We start from the raw sequence: 27,397 nt of genomic DNA, 5'->3' as shown, positions 1-27,397 counted from the left end.
CACCCCTTATTGTACAAAAGACGTGGGCAGATCCTATGGGACATTTTGCAGTATTAGTTGCCCAGTGGGAGGGTAGAGCACTCAATGTTGTCTCTATATATCTGCCGCCGGCATTGGGCAGGTCTGCTTTGGCAGACCTCCGTAATGTGCTTACCGATCTTCCTGATGGTGCCTTAACTATGGGAGGTGACTATAACATGATGATGAATGACGAGACTGACAGGCACCCAAGGCGGCCAGGAGCTAGACCGAGTGAACCTATGGTAGACTTCACCACAGCACTAGGGCTTTCAGACGTTGGGCGAGCACTACAGCCGGCAGGCACACAGTACACTTATTTTTCCAGCGTCCACAACAGTCTTTCCCGTATAGACTATTTTCTAACATACAAAGCCTCAATAGGCTGTTTTCGGCACCTACAGGTCCTGCCCAGAGGTTTCTCGGAACACTCCCCGGTACAGATTGAGTTTACGCAATGGGAACAACAGACACGTACCACTATTGTTCTTAACCTGTGGCTGTTGACAATACCTGACATTAAGGAAGAACGGGGAATTACTTTAAGGAAAACCTGGGTTTGGTAGACACGGCCCAGACTATATGGGTACGGCTTGTCTCTGAAAACGGGGTATATCTGAAAGAGGCGACAGGTGCTGAGACAGTTAGAAGAGGAACACCAAAGGCTAGAGGCTGATCAAGCGAATAACCCCTCAAGCGACATACATAATGGGCTGACCCTGAAGCAAGATGAGTGTAAAATGAAGGCTCGAGAACACACGATGGCCAAAAACCGGAACACCCAACACAGGTTATAAAAACTGGGTGACAGAGCAGGTAGGACCCTAGCGTTGATAGAATGGTGGGAACAGGGTACGAGATGGGTGTCTCGGTTGACGCTACCAAATGGTGTATTGATTAACCACCCCAGGGACATTGCAGAGGCATTTGCAGATCACTTAGAGAGAGTATATGCCCTTTCTACCACATTGACAGCAGAAGATTCACGCCAACTCCTATTAGACAGTGACGTGCCGACCCTCTCAGAATCGGACAGGGATGCACTGGATGAAGACCTGACAACTGAGGAGATCAAGCAGGCCATTTGTCAAATCAAGTCATGGAATGCAATGGGGCCAAATGGTACCCCAATTGAATTCATAAAGGTCATGTCTTCTCAGGTGGCCCCGCATTTACGTGCCATCTACGAAGAAAGCTATGAGAGGGGACAGTTGCCAGCAGACCAACATTTAGCCACTATCGCGGTCATCCATAAGACCGGCAAACCGGTCGACAGCTGTGGCTCGTATAGGCCTATATCATTAATAAACGTGGAAGCGAAAAGTTTGGCAACGGTCCTTACTATACAATTTGGGACTGTGATTTCATCCTTAATACACCCAGATCAATCGGGGTTTATGCCGGGGAGAAACACAGCTCTTAGCATACGCCGTCTCCACAATGTGTTGGCGCGTAAGGACTTCCTGGAAGAGGACGCAGTTATACTGTCCTTAGATGCCTCTATGGCATTTGACTTCATAGAATAGCCGTATTTATTTGAAGTCCTAACCAAAGTAGGGCTGGGCCCCAAATTTATCGGCTGGGTAAAAATGTTGTATACTGACATACAGGGACAGGTGAGGGTAAATAACTATACGTTCCGTGCGTTTACGTTGCGGAGAGGCACCAGACAGGGGTGTCCGCTGTCCTCGCTGCTATTTTCCATTATGTTGGAGCTCTTGGCAGCGTGGATACGCCAGGACGTCATGGTCCAAGGCCTGTTGTGGACGGAGGATCTGGAGGATCGAATATCCCTGTATGCCGATGACATACTATTATATCTGGCCTCCCCGTATAAATCTATCCATGCGGTTATGAACATATTTACAAACTTCGGGAAATACTCGGGGTATGCAATTAACTGGTGTAAGTCAGTGCTGTTTGTACCTCATGGACAGATTCCCCGTCTTCCAAAATAGAAGTAGCCGCAGACGGCTTTAGATACTTGGGGATTTTTGTCACATTGGACCCCGGCTTTGTTTTACAGCTCTAACCTGGCGCCCCCGCTGACTGGGCTACGGCAGACGTGAAGCACTGGAGGTCACTGCCTCTATCCTTGGTGGGCCAAGCCGCTCTTTTTAAAATGCTGGCACTCCCACGTTTTCTGTATATCCTCCAGAACTGTCCTAACCAAGTCCCAGACGCATATTTCACGGCAGTGGAGGGGGAGATCCGCACACTGTTATGGGACAATGGGGCCCCTATAGTGGCATTAAAAAGCTAACGAAGAGTTGGTATGATGGCGGTATAGCGCTGCCGGATCTCAAACTTTATTATTGGGCTTCGCAGCTCGTGGCTGTAAACCACTGGGTATACTTCCCACCTACTGACCCGGCCTATGCCCTGGATAGGTACCAGACAGGCTGCTCAGGCTATTTAGGGGCCCTCTACTCCCACGTCAGGCAGAAGAGATACATAGGTCCAACGATGCACACAATCGGAATTTGGCGTCAGGCAAATTCTCGGTTGGGCTGGGCTAACACCCTAACTAAGGTGACACCGCTGTGGTATACCCAAAAACTGAGCATGTTGTGCTACCAACCAGGATTCGACAGATGGGACGTGATTGGAATCTCAGTAGTGAAAGATATGGTCAAAAAAGGCTCAATACTTAGCTTCGAGGAACTCCAGAGGCAGTAGAAGATGGCCCCGGGGTAGGTATTTCGATACCTACAAATTAGACATGCCTTAAGGGCGGCCTTTCCAAGTTTCAAAGACATACCGGACTCATCGCCATTGGAAGACCGCTTGCTTGATGGGCCATTACACTCTGAGGCCATATCTTTAACATATAGAAAAGTTAGCAATAACCTACCCGATAGTTTTGGCAAACTTAAGGAGCAAGGAGAGAGAGACCTGGAGTCGATTAATGGGGATTATTGGCAGTCAGCCCTGATGTCACCTAGGAATGTGGCTATCACACTTATATTCAGACTAATACAGCTTAAGATTCTACACAGATCATACATGACAGGGATAACCTTGGCTAAGATAGGTGCACCACAGGACACTTGAGGGGCTGTGGGTAGCGGGCCACTTTCTACCACACTATCTGGGAAAGCCCATCGGTCCAACACCTTTGGAAGGCAGCCACAAACCACATGCAAACTGCACTGGGGAAGAAGCTGAAACTAACACCGCGACTGGGCGTATTAAATATATCAGTCAGTCAGTCAAAATTGGCTTTATTTCGATATCAGGCATATCTTTAAAAGCATTACACAGACATAAAAGATAAAAAAGCCAATCCATAAAAATACAATCATACAAAATAGGGTACGAATGGCAGCAATAAATTAGATAAAATAGTCAAACATAGAGACTAAAAATTAAACAATTACATAAGCCTTTTTGATCTGACTAACCATGCCCAGCTTAAAAACTTCGACATACCATAGACAAATAGGAGCCGTGTGTCAGATTTCAGTATTCGCAAAGCTTCACTATAATGTCTCGTGCCCAGCTCTTTGCACAAAGGTTTAAGCCACCTATGACGAGGAGCTTTATAGGCAGGGCATTCAAATAAAAAATGGGGGACCGACTCAGTCTTAACAGCACAGAAAGGACAAAAATTTGTGGTCTGTGCCGGGATCTTCCTGCGAGCGGTCAGTTCACCCAAAGGAAGCACTCCTATTCTGAATTTAAAATATAAAGCTCTATCTCTAGTTTCTGTAATAACATCGAGGTAAGGTTCACATAGGGTTACCTCCTTTACTATTAAAAATCTCTGGTAGTTCTACACAGATTGGGGTCAGTATTTCTTTTATTCATTACCCACCTCCAATAAGCTTTTTTTTAAACTGCCTTAGGGGGTGCGGACATAGATTGCCAAGCCTCACCAAATCCCATTTCTCCAAGCAGATGCTTAACATCCCTTAACCATCCTATTTTACACCAACCAGACATCGATAAGACCTCCTTTAGTTCTTCCGCGTAGCTAACAAGTTCAGGGGCTCTCCATAGGCGAGCCCAGAGAAGAAGGGGTCGTAGTCTGGCCTGGTCTTTAATTGGGCGACAACCCATGTCTAGGAGTAAGGGTAAAGTGGGGGTGTTATACAGAAGAACCATTAGGTCCTTCAGGAACTTGTTCTCTGAGCAGGATAGCTGGTCCACGTTCTGTGCTCCCCAAAGCTCTGCTCCGTAAAGTGCCGCACTAACACCTCTCGCCTTGTAGATGTCTAGTACAGGGGCGATAGGTCTGAGAGTAGATAGCCGCTGTTCTTTGAGTAGGGCCCCCACCACCCTTTTATGGCTCAATAACATCTTTTGGAGATGGCAGTTCCATTTCATGGTATCGGACAGGCGAATCCCTAGATAATCAAACACCTTGACCCTTTCCAGGGGCACCATATTTAGTAAAGGTGTCCGACCATACTTTTTCGGGCGATTCAAGACCAAATATTTGGTCTTATCGGTGTTAATTTTTAATCCCCGAGACTCGCAGAAAGATTGAAATCTATCAAGAAGGCTCTGTAGCCCAACCGGGGTTTTGGAAATCAAAAGGGTATCGTCTGCAAATAATAAAGTGGGTATTCTCCTGCCCGCCAGGGACGGGGCATCTGAAGGATATTTTAAAAGATGCTCCACCACTCTGTTGACATACAATGAAGACCGAGTGGGGGCAAGGACGCACCCCTGGCGGACACCCCTATTTACTGTAATTCGAGCGGTCTTTTGGCCCTGTTTACCCCACCGCACCTGCGCGAAGTTCTCAGCGTGGAGCTTTATTAATAATGACAATAAATACGGGGGCATTCCCAGATCAGACAGTACCCACCATAAGCAACCACGGGGCACTAGGTCGAATGCAGTCCGCAGATCAATAAAAGCAAGATACAAACTGCCTTTGCCTAGTACAACCACCTTCCAGTAGACCAACAGCAGACAAAAAGACTGCTCTATAGTCCCGGTGCCTGACCTGAAGCCCGCTTGAAAGTCAGAGAGGATCCCGTTTTCCTCTACCCACTGGAGCACCCTCCCAAGGACCACCTTCCCTGCAACTTTCTGTGATGAGTCTATCAAGCTTATGGGTCGATAATTTGCTGGGTCGTCTGGACTCCCTTTTTTAAAGATCGGGACGACCTCAGCGCCCATCCAAGATTCTGGGAGAGGAGCATCATGATAACTTGCATTGAGCAACAAGGCAATATATGGGAGGCCACTGACCTCACTGAAGTCGAACAACAGCTAGCGACGTTGGGATACACACTGGTGAAAAGGGAATTGGCTAGGGGTTGGGGGGCGACACCGCCTTCCGCATCCAAATGGGCAACGGAACTTGACAGATGCATGATAGCAGAGAAAGAATTCTTCATAACCCGGGGGTGTCCTAAAAAATGGGACAGAAACTGGGCTAAATGGAATGCTTACCAGGGAGTCCTATGTTTATCCCAGGTGGCGAAGTTGGAACTCCGTAGAACCATGGACAGAGATGTGACTAATTTACTGTGATTACTTCGCTGACTATCGTATCATGATGTGAGCAACTGGTCAATATTGTCAATCGGTAACATATGTATGTTTGTTGTACTTTAATAAAAATAAAATAAAATAAAAAATAAAAAAGCAGCAAAACCTGGTGAGGTACAATGAAGAAAGCGCGCCTCTGTTAAAATTATATTGGCGCAGCCGTTTGCCCAGATATACCTACATTTCTTTAATCAAGACGCCTGGTCATCTGTTTGGTCACATGCCCACCTTGCCAATAGCACAAATGTACACATTCCATTTTTTTAATGAAATAATCCGCTTTTCATTAAGTTGTGTGCAACTGAGAAAATTGAAAAAACATGTTTTGTATTCATTCAAATTAGTACTTATTTTTGTTAAATTCTCAGTAACACAGCTGCCTAAAATGTCACAAACTGGTAAACTGTACTACGATCGAACGACCTTTTTCAATCTATGGTTGTGCAGGTGCCTGGTGAATTCCTGCCATGATTCACACATCAAAGGCCGGGGTAAAGTGCGTAAATAAATCCCATGCGTACACATTTTATGCCACCTCCAAGCACATGAATTCAAATGGATGTCATTAATGCTAATGGTGTGTTGATTAATAATTAATGCCTGAGAACACAGGTCATTGGTAATGCTATTAATGTATTACACTCTGAAAACGAGATGTAGCTCCCATGCATGTGATTCCCTTCTGTGGCTGTCCCACTTCAGCTCTGTGAGTGTGATGACAACACATAATAATGTCCCTGGAACTGTAGGATGCATGTATGTCTGCAAAGAGCACCTGAGAATGATTCTGACAACGCATAGGAAGGAGAGGCCACAGGCAGAGTCCTGTAGCTTGTCATGAAACACGTCACAAGCAAGCTTGATGTTTGATGCAGCCTGGTATCTATTATATAAGATACTTAGAGCCATACTCGTGCCTCTTGGTGGTATTTATTCAATGAACCCTTCCTCTCCAGTGCTTCCCGATCCTGTGCTTCACCAGTGACAATTAATGCATGTGTGCAGTGTTTGTTTATGGCCTAACAAATGGCTTGCAGCCTATGTAACGTGGTTTGATGAAAGCTTGGGCTTCCAAATGCAGCAATAAAATGCAAGTCATTTGTCCGGACAAACAAAATCACAGAGCCTGGTCAGGGACGTTTTAAGGCATGAACACACTGGACTCAGCTCTGGCTCAGCAGCCCAGAATTTCAGGGGCCTCCTTACAGAGCCAGCTCTGTTCTGCAGAGATTCTTGCCCTGTGACATTGAAGTCTTCTTAAACAAATTGATTTGAATACTTTTTCCTTTAATTTATTTTGAATGTAGGTGATGTGTGAGGGTCTATTCTAGATATAATGGAGAGAAATGTTGTGTTTATGTTTCATGTAACAGCCATAAAAAAATAGTTATTTTAGATCAAAACAGGATATCACGTATGAGAAACGGTAGAGATTATTTGCAGTAATGTTAGTGAGCATTATTGATGTCATAATTACACTTTCATAATTTCTTAATTAAGCTTCTTGCTTTCTCAAATATGCTTGAAAATGCATCATTTGCACATTATTTTCTTACGGCGAGAATCCCACTCAACACCAGCCACTCATCACTAACTTTTACGGCTAACCACTTTCAAAGGTCACCACCCGCCACTGTCTTGCACGCAGACTCAAACATGCACGTTCAACACTTGCAGACTGAAACACCAGCAGGAGACTGCCAGTTAACGGTTTACAAAAGGAGGGAGGTACCCTACTACTCACAATAGGGACTGGGTAAGTACAACAACAAGATCAAGTATGTCCCAGAGATGTGAACACAGATATGTCATTAACGTTTAAACAAAGAGCATATTTCAAAACCACAACGCAGTTAGAATAACCTAAACATTCATTATGTCAGCCAACATCAGAATAATACACATAAACCCAAAGCTTGATATGTCAAAAAATCATTTGTACAATTTATTACACATACAGAGTTAAAATACAGTTTACTCATAAAATTCATAAAAACATAATCCATTATTACACAATTTTAGAAAACAAAGGTTGACGCAGCGTTTCGGTGATTTCAATTGATGTTCACCTTCTTCAGGACAGTTTTCTAAACAATGGAGAATATTTGTATTATTATAAAATACCCGTGTTGCTGACATCAAACTCTCATAACCTTCTAAGATGTACATTACATTTTATCACAAAACATAGAATGTACCACCCCATCTTTATTCTACAAAGTGCCAGTTTATACTATAATTCTTTATAAAAACAGACATCTCTCATCTCATTTTTATTAACATACTTCGTGTCTGTGGGCATATACATTTTATATTTTATTCCATTGAAGAAGATTTTTATAAAAAAAAAAACTTTTATAAAACAACATTCATTTTTGCCCTTGTTTTATCTCCCTACCTCTCTATATCCATAGGGTTACTACAGTACTTGAGGGGCAGATTATTTTCTTTTTTAGAGAAATCACTCCAGGTGTGTTTCTAAAAACAATTGAAACAATTCTCAGTCATATTATTCATACCCCCAATGGTTCTTCTAGATTTCTAATTAGAATGTTATACATACCAATTTTAAACAATTTCAATATCTAGGAACCTTGGTTGGAGCCACCGTGTTTGTTTTTATGTAAAAATGCACTAGGCATAAGCTGAAACTATAAGTACAGAAAAACACACATTGACTCAATCAAGTGAGAAAAAAATCTTCCTTTTGCGATTCTTACCTGTTCTACAGAGCTGATTGATGCCACATGTGATGCATTGTGACTCCCGTGGGTTGTGATGGCACACGCCATGATGTCACTTGCATACTGACTAACTTGGTTAGTCCCCCCCACATGCTGGAGCTGCAAGAAACTTTTAGCTTCAAGGCATTCCATTTAAGGAAGGAATAATTTTACCCAACAAGGAAATCTGCTTTGCCAACCTTTGACAAAAACTACCTCCCATTACTTCCAAGATAAAAAAAATACAAAGTATACATTTTATCCTTTAATGCAGCTGCAAACGAAAGAACACGTTCCATGGGAAAAAGCACCTTAAAATACACAGCAGGCAGTTTCATGCTTTCATCCATATGCATTCCATAGGCCTGCCGCATGCCTCTGAGTAACTTCAGGTGGAGATACAACAATCTACAAGACTTATTTACTGGCCACCACCACCTACAGGATGACTCGAGTACTGCAGTCATGCAAGACTCCTTTGAAAAGCCCCGCAGCCCCAGGTCACACACTAGGGGTCCGTCCAACTTTCACTCATATCCGACTGACAATGGGACCAGATACCTTTAAACAGCCACGCTTAAGTTGATTAAAAAAATATGAGGTTGCATATGGCCAGGAACGCCTTGGCAGGAGCACCCAGATAGTTAAGACTGTGCTGACCGCATTACCCTCTGTGGCAGCATAAATTCACCTTTCAGACAGTTCCTACTGCTGTGTAGGTAAGCTTAATTACTTACTTTAACTAGGGGGTCGTGCTTCTTTTCGCTGCGGCAGGGCCCACACCTGTCACAGGACTTAAGACGACTTGAGGCAGGGGTGGGGTCACAGCAGCACAGGACTGGGCTACACGCTTGCACCATCAAACCTCAGGCCGGGCTTGATCTCCATTAGAGGGAGTGTGCACTGTGTGACTCACTCTGAGACAGTCGGAGTGACTCAGTGACACAGAAGTCACGGAACATGGTCTGGTCGTTGGTTTCGGGACTCACTAACACTTGCCACTGGACTGCAGTCACTCAGTGCCGCTACCTGTCCCCGTGCTGAGAGAGCATGGTGCGCATGACCACCAGTATTTAGAGCACAGTGTGGGGGCTAGACAAAAGTTATTATGCCCAGGGTCGTCATTGGTGGCGCTTTCATGCACTACAAGGTGGACTGTCCTGTGACCCACATACACCCATGCACCGCAGTGGCATTGTAAGTAACACAAGTTGAGTTGTAGCAGGTGCGCTTGCACCTACTCACACATGTGTGCTGCTGTGGGGGTGGTAATACTAATCAACCATCAGCACAGTCCAATCAGCCCCCAGCTATCAGCGCACTTTACGCGCTCATTCGCCAATGCTGTGACCGTCCTTTCAAGTGCGCCACTGTGATAGGCGTGGACTTGTCGGCGCCGTCGCCAACCAGTATTTTTGCGCACAATGGACTAATATCTGCCCAAAAAGTAGCTACCAGCCAGATGTGGGTTTTCCCTGCAGAAGTTGGAAAAATGTCGCCCATTTGTGCGAGAACTAGCCAAATCTGGCAATACTGCTCCCAAGAAGGCCACGGGAGAAAAAAGAGCCCAAATATAGCACAAATATCACCCAAATGTAGCCCAAGTGTAGCCCAATTACAGAAGTGTGCAAAACACTTAATTATTTTGTTGTTCTCCAGGTTTATATAGCAAAAACTTGACCAAAAGGTATAGGAGAGCTTTACATAAGCACCAGTTACATTACACAAGGATTCATTCATTTTGGTATTAGGCATGGCCAGACCTGATATGTCAGGGGGAGATTATAAAGCTATATCTAAGAATATTAAGGGCTCCGGCAAACTCTTTAAAAAATCATCTGAGATCTATCTTCTAGTGGCCAGGCTCGGAATGGCACACTCGGCTGGGAAAGGCAATTCGAGTATTGAAGATCGAGGAAGAATGCATGCCGCGGCAGGACATCCCCCTGAACGCATGGAAGAAAGCCATTAATAGACAAGTGTGCGAAATTTCCTTCGACCTTGACTATAAAACTCTTCGCCGAAGCCCTCACCTGGACTCACTAAATAATTCATACACGGCAGGAACAGCACAACCCTATTTAAGTGAGTCCCTCACAACACAGACCCGAAGCAAAATTTTATATATGAGGCTGACCATGCTGGGGATAGCTGATTTCAATCCCACTTGGGCTCGAAGAGGGGAATCCATAACTTGCAGATTGTGCACCTACAAGAAGCAATCCTGGTTGCACCTTCTCTGCTGCTGCCCAAACCTCAACAACGACCGCCGGCAACTGCTGCGCCCGATCTGCCTCAGTAAGAACATAAAGTCTTGTAGCGAAGCATCAGCCTTATGTCTGTCCATCACCAGCACAATGATCTTGGCAAGACTGGCGAAATTCATCCACCAAATCAGGCTGGCCTTAAAAGCTGTGGGCCAAAGTGGACGGGATCCATCCACGTAGTATCCTTGACTGTGTCCCACTCGCATGCCCCCCTCCAAGAAAGAAATGTACCTAGTAAGATACTTAATGTGCCATTGAGATCATCTCAAGCGCTCACCAACAATAGACTAATTCCAAGGCACTTAAGTTGGGGAATGGTTAATCATGCGGGACTCAGACATTGGAGCAGAATATTTCATGCATGCAAATGAAGTAACCAATCATAGTCCTGATTTTAGCATTAGCTTTTAACTTTAGCCTTTTATGTACCCATTCTTTTTTATATACAAGAATTGCTTCTTTGCTGCTTTTACTGTAATGATTTTATTTAATTATACAGTCAATAAAATTGTCAATTGTCAGCATGGGGAGATTAAGTGATTTGCCCAGAATCACAGGATGTCGAGCTGGAACCTGGTTCCACAGTTCCAAAATCTGCCGCTTGGCTGTAACGCCACATCCTCTCCCTTAAGTGTAACATATAGTCAAGTGATCAACTGGATAAAAAAAAAAGTTAGCAAATTATTTAAAAGTGCCATTTTGCTCTTTGGGAACATAGATAATGTGTCCTCATTTGTTTAGAGCACTAACTATAATTTTTATGGGAATAAGACCCTCTCGTGGAGGAAGGTGCAGAGGCTACAAGTTGACCACACTGTGCTGGCGGGAGGGGCAGTGGCTGCACAATGGACCATGGAGGTCAGGAAAAAGGGGAGCACGGCCAGCATATCAACTATGCAGTGCAGGCAAGAGAAGCAGTGGCAGCACAACCATACATGCCAACAGACCTGATTCAGACAGGAGACTCCTGATGTTTTTAAGCCCAAAAGGCCTTTATTTTATTTGTCTCTGTCACCCGGGGCAGGTAGAGACGTGAGACCAGACGTAATAAAGTCAAAGTATTTATTCAAAGGGCAGAAATTACAGGGGTGTATAAGAGAGTCCAAGGAACGTCGTCTTCAGGGGGATAGACTTCTCCCTCCTTGGCGTCTTCACCGGACCACGCAGGCAATTGCTCCGGTGTAGATGGGGGGAAAAAGAATAGAGAGGCACTCAGTTAGTGCTCTGCTGGCATATTAACAAATAGAGGAAGGGAGTGTGATGGGAGGCAACACCCGCCAGGCTTCTAAGGGAATGCAGGGGTAAGGACCGTCACCACGAGGAATGGGAATTATGCAGCGCGTCCTGTGAGGATGTCTCGCTCCCCGATTAGGTCCCCTGCTCTCTCGTGCCTCCCGGCAACGTTACTCCTGACCTCCCGGGTCCCCGGAATTGAGCACGCACCTGCTCTAACCACGTTCCTCCAAGAGCGTGGCTGGGCGGAGCGTAGGATTATAGGGCTCCAGGCTCTTCCTCCGGTCTCTTGATAATCCCTCCAGTTGCAACTCTCGCCTCCCACAGGGGTTCTTCCGTCTCCTGGCTCCGGAACACTCCTCCTTCTTCCGCCTTCCGATCGTTGAACCGCTCTTCATTGCGCAGAGGCTCCTTTTTTGCTGATGAGCAAGTCATGGACATGATGACTCGCTTTACGCCCACCTCCAAGGGGCCGGGGCTATTGTCTTCCAGCAGTGTATCCATAAAGGGCAAGTGATATGTGGTACCGGACATCTCACCCCCGGGCAGATACACCTCCGATTCAGGGAGCTGCCTGAGCGATACGGTCGGAGTCCCCGAAAGGATCCTGACAGTCTCCTGCCTAAAATCTCCTCTTTTTCAATGTAAGTCAATTTGGAAAAATCAATTCCCCAGGCTTTGTTTTGAAAATCTCCCTCTTGTCAAATTCAAAATGTTGGCAAGTTTGATACATTGGATCACGGGGGCCAGAAGAAATGAGGTAGGGACATGGGGTAGGAGGGAGATGGGTAGGAGCACCAAACTGACCTTACAGGTCTTACGCTGGTGAAACCCGCAGAAATAATCAGTCCCAGTGCAAGCACAGGCACTAAATCTTTCTCTGCTCTCTACGTAAATACCAGGTCAATCCCCAAGCATGCCCTTGAGTTATGGAGCCTGTTAGACAATGAACAAGCTGACATTTGTTTCCTTACCGAAACATGGCTCCATAGCCAAGCATCGCCGGACATTGCTATAGCCTTCCCCCAGGAATACCATCTTATCAGGCAAGACAGAGAGGGGAGGAGAGGGGGAGGCATTGCAGTGGCGGCCAAGGCCCCTATTCATATTACCCTACTCGAATCCTTCTCGAATCCCTTGCTCGAAATCCTGATAGTCAACATCATGCATAACACAACTTCACTTGGGAGGGCTGCTCTGGTCTACAGACCCCCGGGCGAAAAATCTAAATTTGTCAATGTTCTTCTTGACACTATCGCCGCCCCTATCTCATAAAATATTGAGTGTCCATCTCTCACGGAGTTCGAGCCCACCACGACGGCTGAAGTGTTAGAAGCCCTTGGGAAAGTGAAATCGGGTTCCCCCACCGACTCACTGGACCCTCGTAAGTGCAACGAGATTTTCCCACTTATGGCTTGCTCTCTTTCCAACATCTTCAACACCTCATTTGAGCTTGCATCCATACCTAGCAGCTGGAAGGTGGCTCAGGTAAATCCCATTCTAAAAAAGCCCACTAGTGACCCCTCTATTGTGTCCAACTATAGGCCAATATCGCTACTGCCCTACTTTTGGAAAGGTACTGGAACACTTAGTCAACAAGCGCGTCTCCACTTTCATTGAAGCCCATGCGCTTCTAGATCCCTCACAGTCAGGGTTTCGCGCTGCCCACGGCACGGAAACAGCCGTAATAGAGGTTGTGGATAATATCCGTCTTACCCTGGATAGAGGCAAGTCCGCAATCCTGATACTATTAGATCTCTCGGCGGCCTTTGACACCATCTCCCACAGCATTCTCTACCAATGGCTATGGGAGATTGGTGTCAGAGGCAAGGCCCTTGCCTGGTTTGAGAGCTACCTTGCGGAACGGCACACACATGTAAAGGTTAAATCTTTGGAATCCAGTAAGACCCCTCTCTCCATTGGGGTTCCACAGGGATATATCCTTAGTCCCTTGTTATTCAACCTGTATCTCACCACTTTGGCCAACATCATAAAATCTCATGGCTTCTCCACAGTGTCCTATGCGGACGATACACAGGTGCTCATCACCTCCAGCGCAGATGTTCTTGAAACTCGCACTAGATTTAAGAAGTGTATGATTAAGATCAGTGAATGGATGAACGGAAACAAACTCCAACTCAACTATAGCAAAACGGAAATTATGCTATTTGGCAAAGCAAAGACTATATGGTCACATGACTGGTGGCCCCAAGAACTAGTACAGTGCCCAGAACCCAAAGAAGTTGTGCGTGACTTGGGAATAATGATCAAATGTGCTCTCTCCATGAAGGCTCATCGCACCCTAGTCTCAGGCACCTGTTATGGAATTCTGCGGAAATTGCTGAAGATTTTTAAATGGCTACCCCTTGAGTCCAGGAAACCTCTGGTTCAGGGACTAATCGTTAGCCGTTCGGATTATGGCAACGCTATGTTCGCCTCCATTAACGAGTGTCTGTTGACAAAGCTTCAAACTCTCCAGAACGCCGCCGCACGTTTGGTACTAGGTTTGCCTCCCAGGTCTCCCTCCTTGCCCAGCCTCAAAGAACTGCACTGGCTGCCTGTACGCCAAAGAAGTCAATTTAAGATCCTCAGTCTCACCCACAAACTTCTCCACGATATAGGACCCTCTTACCTAGCCGAGAAATTGGTCAGGTATAAACCTTCCAGAGCCCTAAGATCCAGTTTGAAATCCCTACTGGTACAGCCGAGGGCCAGGACCTCGAGAAATGAATGCAGGGCCTTTTCTTATATAGCCCCCCAACTGTGGAACAAGCTGCCTCCTCATCTGCTGTCCCTACCCAATCACCGAGCCTTTCGCAGAGGCCTAAAAACCTTGCTTTTCCCTAAGTAATTCACACCACCCCCCTCAACCCAAAGTTGTCGTTTATTTCTCCGTTGCCAGCTCCTTGAGACCTTTTTGGTGATTTGTGCGCTATATAAGAGCTTATGACTAGGACTATGACTATGACAGGGCTGGCGTCAAGGTTTCCAGCAGCACAATACAGGGCAAGTGGGACGGCTGTGCAGCACATGGGCCATGGAAAGAAATAGGGAGGGAACAGGGCCATGCACATGGGCAACAGAGAGCAGAGGGAAAAGAGGCATGGCAGCAAGCTGACAATAGCGTAAAGGCGCAAAGGCAGGAGGGACAGTTACAGCATAACAGACCATGAAGGGCAGGAGGGAGGGGGCAGGGGATCAACAATGGACCAAACAAGGCAGGAGGGAGGGCAAATGGGTCTGCACATGGAAAACAGAGGGCAGGGTGCAAGGGGGCAGGACAATAGCAGCAATCTGACCATGGGGGCAGGTTGAATCGGTACTGGAAGCACAACACACCATTGAGTGTAACAGTAAGACTTCAATGGCATACACAGAGACAGCTGAGGGAAGGTGGGAGGGGGTCAGGGGCAGCAAGTTGACCACACAGGGCAGCTGGGAGGGGCTTTGGCAGCACAGAAGACCATGCATGGCAAGCAGGAGTGTTAGTGGCAGCACAACACCCATGGTGGGCAAGAGGGAGGGGGCAGGGGCATGCACAAAAGACCAGTGCAGGAGGAGTGGGCAGGGACATCGAGCTAAATGGAAGGCAGTGGCAGCATATCGGACCATGCAGGGCAGGATGGAGGGGCTGGTTCATGGACTCTGACAACAGATAGTAGGGAGGAGGTGGATGGGGCCACAAGCTAACTCTTTAGGGCAGGCAGGAAGGGGAGTGGCAGAACAACAACCACACACAGCTTTAATGAGGGAGCAAGTCATGGAAATGGACAATGGTTGGCACGGAGGAAGGGGCAGGAAGAGCAATCTTGGGTGGGGACAGCACAATACAAGGCCAGGCCCTGCGTTCACCCCACGCCCACTGTGAATCATGATAGGCATCTTACTTCACGTTAAAAAAAAACTTTGAAATTCACTGAAAAAAACAAAGCTTACAGGCACATTATAGTTAGGCTCAGATTTCACTTGTACACAGCCAGTGAAAATTAGCAGGTATAGTTAGCTGAGCTATTACTCGTGCCCCCACAATGCACTGCCTATAACCTCACATATTACATCACTCATGACATAGTAAGTAACATCACTGATTAAATCACTGATGACATCTCAGTGACATCACTGATGACATCATCCACAAAATCACCAACGCACCCACTCATATCCCCATAGAACCTTTCATACTCTCACTCACAACCATTCACAAACCGATTCACATACCCATAACAGTACTTAAACACACACTCACTGAGTCATGATTCTACACACAAATCCACTCACTCACCCATACAGCCACTCATACACCCACTCACTTATACAATCAGTGGCATATCCATTCATACACCCATACAGCCACTCACACAGTCAGTCACCCATAGAGCTACTCACACACCTACTCACTCACCCATACAATCACACAGCCACTTACTCATCCATACAGTTACACACACCCTTATCTACTCAGACTACTAACTCACCGATACAGTCAATCACACAGCCACTTATCCATACAGTTAGACACACACCCCACTTACTCATACATATACTAACATGTACTCACTCACCTATACAGTCACCTACACAAGCACACACTGATCCATACAGCTACTCTCGCATTCACTCGCTCACCCAGTCACTCATATACCCCATCGCTCCCCTATACTGCCTTTCACATACCCTGTTACTCACCCATATTCCACTGACACATCCACCCACTCACTAACCCATAAAGCCACAAACCCACCCACTCACTCCTCCATACAGGCAGTCACACACACCCTCACCCACCCACTCAGACACTCACAGAGGTACTCAGACAAGCAACCAGTCACCCATACAACCACCCACATACTCACTCTCACACCCATGCAGCCACTTAAACACCAACTGATATTCGCACAAGTCACTTACCCATACATTCACTGAGACATCTAATCACTCACTTGTGCAGTCAGTCATACACCCCTGAATCATCCATACAGGCACTCACACCCACTGATTCACAATATTAAACTTTTTTAAAACACTTAGTCACTGGATGTTGTCACTTGAGATGTCATTTGAGATGTCATCAGTGATGTCACTGACCATGTCATGAGCATGACCATAAGCAGAGCATTGCGTGGATGCATTAGCTCAGGAAAGTATAGCTGCTGAATTTTACTGGTTTTGTAAGAGTGAAATCTGAGCCTAACTTATCATCTTTGCACGCTCTAGGACCATATCTCCATGTTTGGTACACTTTCTCAATAGCACGCTCCTCAAGTGACGCTGATATTGTATTTCTTCTTGTAATTCTCTTGCTGCTGTCTTTAGGGGTGTTTAACAACTGCTACAGTAACAGTCAGGTGAGAGCAATGAAACTACTGGTACGACGCTCAAACGTCTGGAAGGAGGCTACTTGCTTGAAGCTTGCTTACGAGTCCGATGCGCGCAACTTCTTCGCGCAGGATGGCGTGCAGGTGAGTGAGCGGGGTTACTGTGCATGGTGGAGGAATAAAGAGTGTGTTCGAAATTGAATAAGAAGATAATAAAACTTAAAAGAAGAGGTAGGCCTGTGACAGGAAAGTCCTTGTGAGTCCGAAGGGGGGAGAGAATGATGGGGTGTGAAGCTAGAAGGAAACTCTGGGAGGGAAGGCAGGAGGAAATGGCTTGTGTTAACATGCAGATGGGTTGGAGCAGACATTTTGGTATCATAAGTGTTATATCCTATGCTTCCTAGTCCTGGCTGCTCAGCCTGCATGAGTGTGATGTCATAGAATGTTGGGTGTGTGTGCATGCTTTGAAGGAATGATCAGTTAGATTGAGTGGGGCTGATCAGCAGGATGCTGCTCCCGGTGGGGCACCCTGTACTAACATACATGAACCATTAAATCTACTTACTACGTCTCTGGCTCCTGGTCTACCTATGATGACAGTATTTCTTCAGATACAAAAATGGTGACGATGTTAAAAAGAACCACGCGTGAGGAGCTAAGAAATTACAGATGGAACTAAAAGAAGATGGCCAGAGTCTGAAAAGAAGCCTGAAAATTAAGCCTGCGCAACGCCTTGGATGCCCCACTGGTGTCTTTTTCAACAGACAGTCCACAGAGGTATGTGTTGGGCGTTGGACATTAGGTGGTTTGAGTGACTTGAAACCTGCCTTTCTACTGACTATCTACTTTGTGCTTGGAAGTCGCTGCTAGTGTCTGGGACCTGTTCATGCAGCAAGCGCACCAAAGGTCAGTGACAGAGTGTGTTGCAGCGAGTGTGCTCTGATTGCACCAGCGGCGGAGTACAGTGCACGGTAATTGTGCAATGAAAGTGCTGTGATGGCACCAGCAGCTGAGTGTGAACAAAGTTGGTGTTAATAGTACCAGCTGGAAGCGTGAATCAGCGAAGCGTGAAGGGAGAATTGGTGTGAAAGCAAGCCCCTCTTTTTCCTGCTGAAAGTAAACCAAGCCACCAGGCTTTGAAAACGAATACAGTCTGGTGTGCACGAGTGTATCTAGCGCTGAAAAGGAGCTCTTTGTTAATAAATACAGTTTGGTGTGCATAAGTGTATCCTGAGTGTGCAAAGGAGGATCAACTTTAAAACAAAACTTAAAGTAAACGAAGCGCGTGTTTGTTGTGAGGAGATAGTTATCGACTTTGAGGTAAACAAAGCGCGCGTCTGGAACCAAGTGAGAGTGAAGCTAGTTAGGAGATAACTGATACTCTTGAAAATAAACAAAGCGCGTGTTGGGAACCAAGCGCCAGCAGATAATTACCGCTTTCCTTCCATACGCAAAGTTGTTTATGTACGTCACTGAAGAAGCATTCGCGCGTACAGTGAGGCGCGTGAAGGGCAGGAAGAGGGCACATCAGAAAGTGACGTGTAAGAAACGTGCATGTCTGTGCGTGATGACCGTGTCAGCGATTGAATCCCAGCAACGCAGATTATGCCTGCCTGATGCGTAGTTAAGTCCACAAATTCAGCATTTGGGAGAGTTATTTCTTGTTGCACTGGAGAGTCACCACAAAGAAAAGTTTTCACTGGCATGCAGCTGCACAGAGGTGATTTCGGTCCATCACCATGAGGAGTAGTTACACTAATGCTGATCTGAGAATAGAGGTCACAGGTGGACTCATTGCTTATGTTATTATAATGGTGACCATTTTATTTTTTATTTATTTTTGTAATTGGTCCAAGCGTGACAGAATGTTGGTTGAAAGGAAACCGACCCAACACAGGAGACTGCTTTGCGCTGTGGGCTCGGGTGAGAGATCACTCACCTAATCTTTTGATTGATTTTACCTAGTTTAAGTATATTGCCATTCAATTGTGGTGCTTAATCTCATGAAGAGTTTCTGTATTTTTTTTTGGTGTGCGCCACGCATAGAGGCTAATACCTGTGGTATTGAGTGATACATATGAGCGGTAGTAGGGTGTGATATATGTGAGCAGTGATAGTGAGTGATACATGTGCGCTATGTGAGGGTGTTATTTTGGCATGTGCTTGTTTTATGTCATATAGTGAATTTTCAAGTAACTGGTTGTGTTCTGTTGTATAGTTAATCTTCAGTGTGGGCATGTTTACGCTGTTTAATAAGCGCCTTTTTTTTGTATGAGTACATATTACATTTCTGGGTGCACAGTGATTTTTGCTATGTTAAGTAACTTGTCTTTTTCCAGGTGTACGCCGTACATATTTCGTTTTTGCTTTTCCCTCGCATGTCAGGGTTGTATTGGGAATGTTCCTTACACGTCAGGGTTGTGTTGGGAATGTGCTTTACCTCGCACGTCAAGGTTGTGTTGGCAGTGTCCCTCGCACATCATGGTTGCGTTGGGAGTGTTCCTCACACATCAGGGTTGTGTTGGGAATGTGCTTTGCCTCGCACGTCAAGGTTGCGTTGGCAGTGTCCCTCGCACGTCATGGTTGTGTTGGGAGTGTTCTTCACTCATCAGGGTTGTGTTGGGAATGTGCTTTGCCTCGCACGTCAAGGTTGCGTTGGGAGTGTTCCTCACACTTCAGGGTTGTGTTAGAAATGTGCTTTGCCTCGCACGTCAAGGCTGCATTGGCAATATCTCTTGCATTGAGTGGGGCTGAGCAGCAGGATGCTGCTCCCGGTGGGGCACCCTGTACCAACTTACATGAACCATTAAATCTACTTACTACATCTCTGGCTCCTGGTCCACCTATGATGACAGTATTTCTTCAGATACAAAAATAAGGACTTTTTGTGGAGAGTCACTTCATCTTTTGAGCTGCTGGAAATACTCGGCACACAATAACTAAAAATTGCACAAGGGATGACTGATGTATAGAATGCTGTCAAGTTATCTTAGAGTGATAAGGCACCCACTGCCATGAAGGGTCTTTCATCTGCAAGTCACAAGATTAAATCTAGATGGTGTATTCAGATGTGCGTGCTATGATGTCACTAGCGTGAATATGGTTGAGTTACAAGGCTAGAAACATGTAGCCCCAAGCGTTAATCACCTTTTTGTAACCCCGGTATCTTTTTTTGCAGGCTATGCTCACAGAGAACTGGTGGGGAGAGATGATGCCAGGAACATCTGTCTGGAAACTGATGCTCACTTTCATCTGCCCCCCTCTGATTTACAGCAGTCTGATCGCGTTCAAGTGAGTACATCTTACTCCTGCTCAATGCCACACATTTCAACATTTACAGTTATTACCAATCATGGCAAAAGTCTAAAGATTACCATTATTAGTGTTGTATTTCGGACATTATTCCAAAAACAACCTGAACGCAGTTTGATAAAACATCGGCATGTGTTATATACACGTGTAAACTCATTTATTAATATACTACAAATGTTCATATCACGAGAAACACTAGAAGGACAGATCATACACAAAAGCAAAACCTTGCAAGGATACAGGAGGCAAGTTATTAAAAGTGAACTTGCCTATGGGTTGAACTCTCACTATGGCTTTTATAATGAACTGGAAATTAATGCTAGTTTGTGAAAGGAACAACTTTTCTTTCACCGGGGAGACGAATGTTGCCTATTGGGAAATATGTGAGAATTGAAGGGGAGCAATAACATTTAACTTACATCCAAATTAATATTCCCATCTACTTTTGGACAACTTTTCCAAAATTATCGCTGAAAATTGATCAGTGCAACACCGGGACCAAGATCATATTTAGTCGGCTTACGTAAAGTGACATGTACTCATAATATAATATTAAGCCGACACTGAGGGTTCAGATGTCCATGGGGCATCCCGGTGCTCAATACTTCTGCAGAGCCAAGATCCACTTTGTAGATTGCACTCACTATTTGTTTCTGTCACCTTCTTTTGTGTCTGTTCAAAAAATGGGCAGACAAAGTGAAAATAATTTAGCATATCATCTGTGACTTCGTTATATAATACCACAAAGGAAGGTGCTTAATTCTGAAAAGCGCATAACTCCTTGCTTCAAGAGGTGTCCACAAAGGGAGATGCATTTCCTCATATTGACAGACATATTACTTGTCCCAGGTTGGGTATGTCAAGATTACTCCACTTATAAAAACTTAGGAGGGCCCCACTCTAACTTGGTAGAGGACGGTGGGGAAATATTAGGTAAAAAAACAACAAAACGTCCCAGTTGACTGGGACGTTTTGTTGTTTTTTTACCTAAGATTACTCCACTGCCAGAGTAAGCTCTACATATTTGTATAAGTTATACAATATCAACCAGTACTGATACCTCTTCAGCCTTAGATTCAGAGCATATTCTGTGCATGATGCCTCCTGTCACAGAGGACAGACCTCAAACCCGTCTCCAGATGCCTTGACCTTTATAGAGATCTTCCTAATGGTGGTGGACTTCCTAACTTACCTGTATTCTTCTACTTTGGTTTCCTCCCTCCAAAATTTCTGAAGGTCCTGCCGCCTATGATGGCATTTAAAACAATATGCCCATGGTGGCAGGTTTCAAGAACAAGACATACAGACTGTTCCAAGCATTGGGTTCATTTGGGCAATGTCCTCATAGCCATGGAAGTAAAGAGAAAACTCCACCTCTGCCTACTAATCGACAGCAGAGAGGCGTTTTATTCTCTGAGAACTATGGGGGATATTCTCAATGAAGTGGCGGTGAGAGGCGCTAGCCTCCTTGGCTTAACCCCTCTCACCGCCACTTCGGAAACGCAAGGCTATTCTCAAGAATGTGGTCCAGCCTGGCGTTTCCCCCTACGTTGGCAATGTGAGAAGTTGGCCTGATATTCAGTGTTCACTATTCTAGTGATCACTATGTATCAGTCCAAACAACTCTTATGGTGATTGGTTGTAAGTCAACCTTATAGACCAGCTATCCTAGTAGCGTGGATATGAGCAGTCTTCGGGCTAAACTCTAGAGGGCGTGTTAAGCCAGCTGTTATACCATCACATATACCCCTTGAACACCAAGTGAAAGGACACCACACAAGTGTTATGAAAATAAACAGTGTATTTATTTAGATCACAACAGCCCTGTACTCTTTATGAGGACAGGGTACTAAGCACACAACAAAATTCTTACGAAAATACTTTAAGTTGCACAATTTACACAAATGCCCGAGGGGCACGGAAAACCATATACTATGGAAGTGGAATGCGAAATTACTAGCAGGTAAGTACTGGACTAATAGGCTTTGGAATCGCTAGGACTACGTTACTGAACCTTCAGATTACTAGTAGGAGGCCTAGGGGACTCGGGTGCAGAGTGTGCACTCTCACGCGGGATGCGGGACAAAGTCTATGGGAGCTAGTAAAAGCAAAGTTAGTGTTCTCGGGCGAACCCGATAAGGTAGGTCGAAAACGACAGTGGATCTGGACCCTTGGATAGTGAGGCTATGCTGGGGCACCGAAATGCCGAAGTTACCTAGCCCAGGGGCTGCGGCTGCATAGGTCTGAAAAGACGTCGGGAATCCTCGTTGACGAACCAGGAGCCTGAAGAAAGAGTTGCTGGCAGGCGACCAGTGAAGATTGTTCGAAGTGATCCAAGCCTGGATCGAAGATGGATGACACCTGAAAGCAGAGGGGACCAAGTTCTTTAATCACTAGCCAGTGATTGTGTGGGCACCAGGATGGCACCGGATGGTAGTCACCTCGACCAGGTGAGTGGGCGACGCTGGGCTCTGCAGTCTCACGGACCAGGAGGCGTTGTCGGCGACTAGGATGCAGGTGCGAGCTGTCCCACAATGGTTGATGCTGTCGACGTCGCTGGACCCAGGATTGGGGCAACAAGTCTTGGCAAATTCAAGCCCACGCGGTGGACCTAAAATGGCATCTGGAGTGGACCAGGAGGGTCCGGGGTGCTCCTCTTTTGGAAGGGAGCAAGGGCCAGTCTAGAGCAACCAGACCAGCAGTGGTGATGTCGTCGGGCGTCGTCGGTAAGGCCACAAGCCAGCGGGCTAGTAGCCAGACAACGAGGTGAGCAGCAAAAAGCAGAAGGGCCCCACGTAGATCTCGTGGATGCTGGGAGGCTGGACTTCGGTGCTGGAGCTGCTCAGGGTCGGGGCTTCTCGGACCCCAAAGTACTCACCAGAGGATCCCTCGGCGGTCGTGCTGGATAGAAGTCGTGCAGTTCTGATGATGGCCGGTCCCTCGAGGTCTCGTCGCACCTATGGTTCTCAGCTTAGCTGTAGAGGTAGGTAGAGGTCAGAGGTGCCAGGGAAGCCGGGTCTCGTTGAGCTGGTCAGTCGGATTCCGGAGGAAGGACGTGCAGCAAACCGCAGAGTTCTTAGATGGTGCCTGCGGATACAGGGTGACTACTCCTTAGTCACAAGGGAGAAATCTTGAGAAGAGTCGAGAGTTCCTTTCGTGGAAAGTAGTTTCTTGATTCAAAGATGATCTAATTTGGAAGGGTCCCCGCTCCTGCCTTTATCCTAAAGAAAGGGGTGGGTACGCGACTAGGTCCTGCCCTAGGGGTGGGACCAGGAAGGGGGGTGGTTACACCCCTCTCCCATGCCGGACTTTCCCCAGGCCAGGGGCTGGTGTGCTCCTGGAACTGGTTCTAGCCGGCAGATGCGTATTGAGCACCGGGGTGCCACTTGCAGTCACCTTCCTGAAAAGCCCTGCCTACCCAGGATACACAAAACCCTGTCTGGGATGGTGCTAGCACCGCCCCTGACAGGAAACCCTTTGTCCAAGCTCCCCTCGCTGGAAGGACTCCCAGCTGCAGGGGGTCAGACTCGTGTCTGTGGTGGCAGCATCCATTTTGTGATGCTGAGGCTTGAGTTAACTTTAACCGGGGTTCACAGTTACATACATGTCGTGTCCCTCTAGAAGGGTGGAATGCTAACCCCGTCGCCAGAATTGGCGAGGGGTTAGTATTCCAATTCGTATGACACCTTACTCGACATGTTTAGATAAAGCGATACCAAAGATAGCATTTAACCGCGAGGATTATAATGCACTTAAGAGTATATGGTATGCGTTATCATGGAACAGCTATTAGGACTTGGTTCCGCAAGCTGCAAACGGGCTCAGCTCATGCCAGAGCACCATCTCACACGATTCCAAGCACTCTGCCTTCAGGATTGTCAAGGCCTGCCATAGGAGTGACTGATAGGGATCTATGTGTCCATTTTGAGGGTTAGATATAGGTGGCCATCCAGGGGTGGCATAATACATGCTTCAGCCCCTGGTAGGCCCTGGGTACACCTATGCCCTGAGTTACAGGGTCTGATAAGGTGGCCCAGTACCAATTGGATAATGCACCTAAGGTACACGTGTCAATTTAGTGAGAGAACAGCTAGGCTGTGGGTCTGATTAGCAGGCCCACAGCCAGAGAAAGTCGTAAACCAGTGAAACAAAAGCAAAAAATCTGGGTGATCATAGGATTGCAGACCCTACTCTCCTACATGACCCCCCCCAAACTTTGGGACAGTAAACTAACCTTGACCAGGTGAGTCTTCTTGCTCTAAGTGGAAATACCTGGAGAGCCCATCTGCATTGCCATGATCAGTGCCAGGTCTATGCTCCACTGTAAAATCCATCCCCTGTAGGGAAATGGACCACCTAAGCAGTTTGGGGTTTTCACCCTTCATCTGATTTAGCCACAAGAGGGGCTTATGGTCGGTCTGAATCTTGAAATGAGTGCCAAACAAGTATGGCCTCAGTTTCTTCAGGGCCCAAACCACAGCAAAGGCCTCCCTCTCAATAGCTGACCAATTTTTCTCTCTGGGGGTCAGCCTTCTGCTTATAAAAGCAATGGGCTGGTCATTACCATCAAAATTCAGTTGAGATAGAACAGCTCCCACACCCAACTCAGAAGCATCTGTTTGGACAATGAATGGTTTGGAGTAGTCTGGACTCTTGAGGATAGGTGCTGTGCACATGGCCTGCTTTAGGTCATCGAATGCTTTTTGACAGCCTGCTGTCCACTGAACTTTCTTTGGCATTTTCTTACTTGTCAGTTCATTAAGTGGAGTCACAATTGATCCATAATTTCTGACAAACTTTCTGTAGTAACCAGTCAGGCCCAAGAAAGCTCGAACCTGAGTCTGGTTGGTTGGAGGAGCCCAGTCCCTGATTGACTGTATCTTGCTCTCCAGTGGCTGAACTTGGCCTCCACCTACAAGGTGGCCCAAGTATACAACCTGTGTCTGCCCTATCTGGCACTTTGTGGCCTTGATAGTGAGACCTGCTGCTTGCAGTGCCTCTAACACTTTACTCAAGTGGACCAGGTGATCCTCCCAGGTGGAGCTAAAGATAGCTATATCATCAAGATATGCTGCACAGAAGTCATCCAGCCCAGTGAGAACATGATTCACCAGCCTTTGGAAGGTGGCAGGTGCATTTTTCAAACCAAAGGGCATTACCACAAATTGATAATGCCCACCAGGGGTAGAAAATGCTGTCTTGGGCTTGGCATCCTCAGCTAACCTGATTTGCCAATACCTAGCTGTCAGGTCAAATGTACTTAAGTAGTTGGCAGAAGCCAATCTATCTATAAGCTCATCTGCCCTTGGTATTGGGTGGGCATCAGTCTTAGTGACTGCATTGAGACCTCTGTAGTCTACGCAAAACCTCATCTCTTTCTTACCACCCTGGGCGTGAGGCTTTGGCACTAGAACTACTGGACTAGCCCAAGGGCTATCTGAGGGTTCAATGACTCCCAACTCCAACATTTTCTGCACTTCTTTTTTGATGCAGTCTCTAACATGATCAGGCTGCCTGTAGATTTTACTCTTAACTGGCAAGCTGTCACCAGTGTCAACCTCATGGGTACACCAATTGGTTTGACTGGGTGTTAAAGAGAACATATGCCTGAAGGATTGAAGAACTTGTTTGCAATCCTTCTGTTGATGTTCAGAGAGGCTGCCACAAAAGACAACACCATCTACTGATCCATAATCAGGATTCTGAGTGAGCAGGTCTGGGTCTGGGAGAGGGTCACTCTCTTCCTCCTGTCCCTCATCTATGGCCATGAGCAAGCTGATGTCCTTCCTGTCGACATATGCTTTGAGCCTGTTCACATGAAGCACCCTGTGGGGGCTTTTGGGAGTTCCAAGGTCCACCAGGTAGGTGACCTCTCCCTTTTGCTCAAGGATTGTGTGGGGCCCAGACCATTTGTCTTTGAGTGTTGCTGGGGCCACTGGCTCCAACACCCACACCTTCTGTCCAGGCTGGTATACAGTCAGGACAGCCTTTTGGTCATGCCAGGCTTTTTGAAGTTCCTGGCTAGCCTCAAGTTTTTTGGATGTCTTTTCCATGTACTCAGCCATCCTGGAGCGGAGACCAAGTACATAGTCCACTATGTTGGTTGCAGGCTTTTTGAGAGGTCTCTCCCATCCTTCCTTCACCAAACACAGAGGTCCTCTTACAGGATGTCCATACAAAAGTTCAAAAGGGCTGTAGCCAACCCCCTTCTGTGGGACTTCTCTATAAGCAAATAAAAGGCAGGGTATCAGGACATCCCATCTACGCCTGAGCTTTTCAGGTAGTCCATGAATCATCCCTTTGAGGGTCCTGTTGAACCTTTCAACAAGCCCATTGCATTGTGGATGATAGGGTGTAGTGAACTTGTAGTTGACACCACATTCCTTCCACATAGCAGTTAAGTAGCTTGACATGAAGTTTGCACCTCTGTCAGAGACAACCTCCTTAGGGAAGCCCACTCTGGAGAACACTCCAACTAGGGCTCTTGCCACAACAGGTGCTGTAGTGGTCCTAAGGGGAATGGCTTCAGGATACCTGGTGGCATGGTACACCACCACCAGTATAAACTTGTACCCTGATGCTGTCTGGGGTTCCATTGGACCAACAATGTCAATCCCCACTCTTTCAAAGGGCACCCCCATCACAGGCATTGGTATAAGGGGGGCCTTTGTTGTGCCACCTGACTTACCACTGGCTTGGCAAGTGACACAGGAGCGACAAAACTCCTTGGTATCTTCATTAATGTGAGGCCAGTGAAAGTGTGAGACAAGTCTGTCCCAAGTCTTTGTCTGGCCTAAGTGTCCTGCTAAGGGAATCTCATGGGCCAAGGTAAGAAGGAAACCTCTCTGAGACAAGGGGATAACCAGCCTCCTGGTTGCACCAGGTTTGGGGTCTCTTGCCTCAGTGTATAGGAGTCCATCATCCCAGTATACCTTGTGGGTACCTGTGGCGTTCCCTGCAGCCTCAGCAGCAGCCTGCTGTCTGAGGGGTTCAAGAGAAGGACAGTCTAACTGTTCCTTCC

General features: G+C 46.5%; 1 protein-coding gene across 1 annotated transcript in view; it reads left to right on the top strand.

Annotated features, from left to right (window-relative positions):
• LOC147701495 (transient receptor potential cation channel subfamily M member 4-like) overlaps positions 1-27,397 on the top strand; it is a 1,534,183-nt gene that overhangs the window by 911,697 nt on the left and 595,089 nt on the right. The window contains exons 14-15 of the mRNA XM_086929348.1: positions 17,063-17,208; positions 20,243-20,355. Of these exons, the coding sequence (XP_086785474.1) occupies positions 17,063-17,208; positions 20,243-20,355 (259 nt within the window). The remainder of the gene's footprint in view (positions 1-17,062; positions 17,209-20,242; positions 20,356-27,397) is intronic.

This window comes from Lissotriton vulgaris, chromosome 7 (genome assembly GCF_964263255.1).
Source record: "Lissotriton vulgaris chromosome 7, aLisVul1.2, whole genome shotgun sequence".
Taxonomy (NCBI): domain Eukaryota; kingdom Metazoa; phylum Chordata; class Amphibia; order Caudata; family Salamandridae; genus Lissotriton; species Lissotriton vulgaris.
This window is presented reverse-complemented; position numbering and strand designations above follow the sequence as displayed.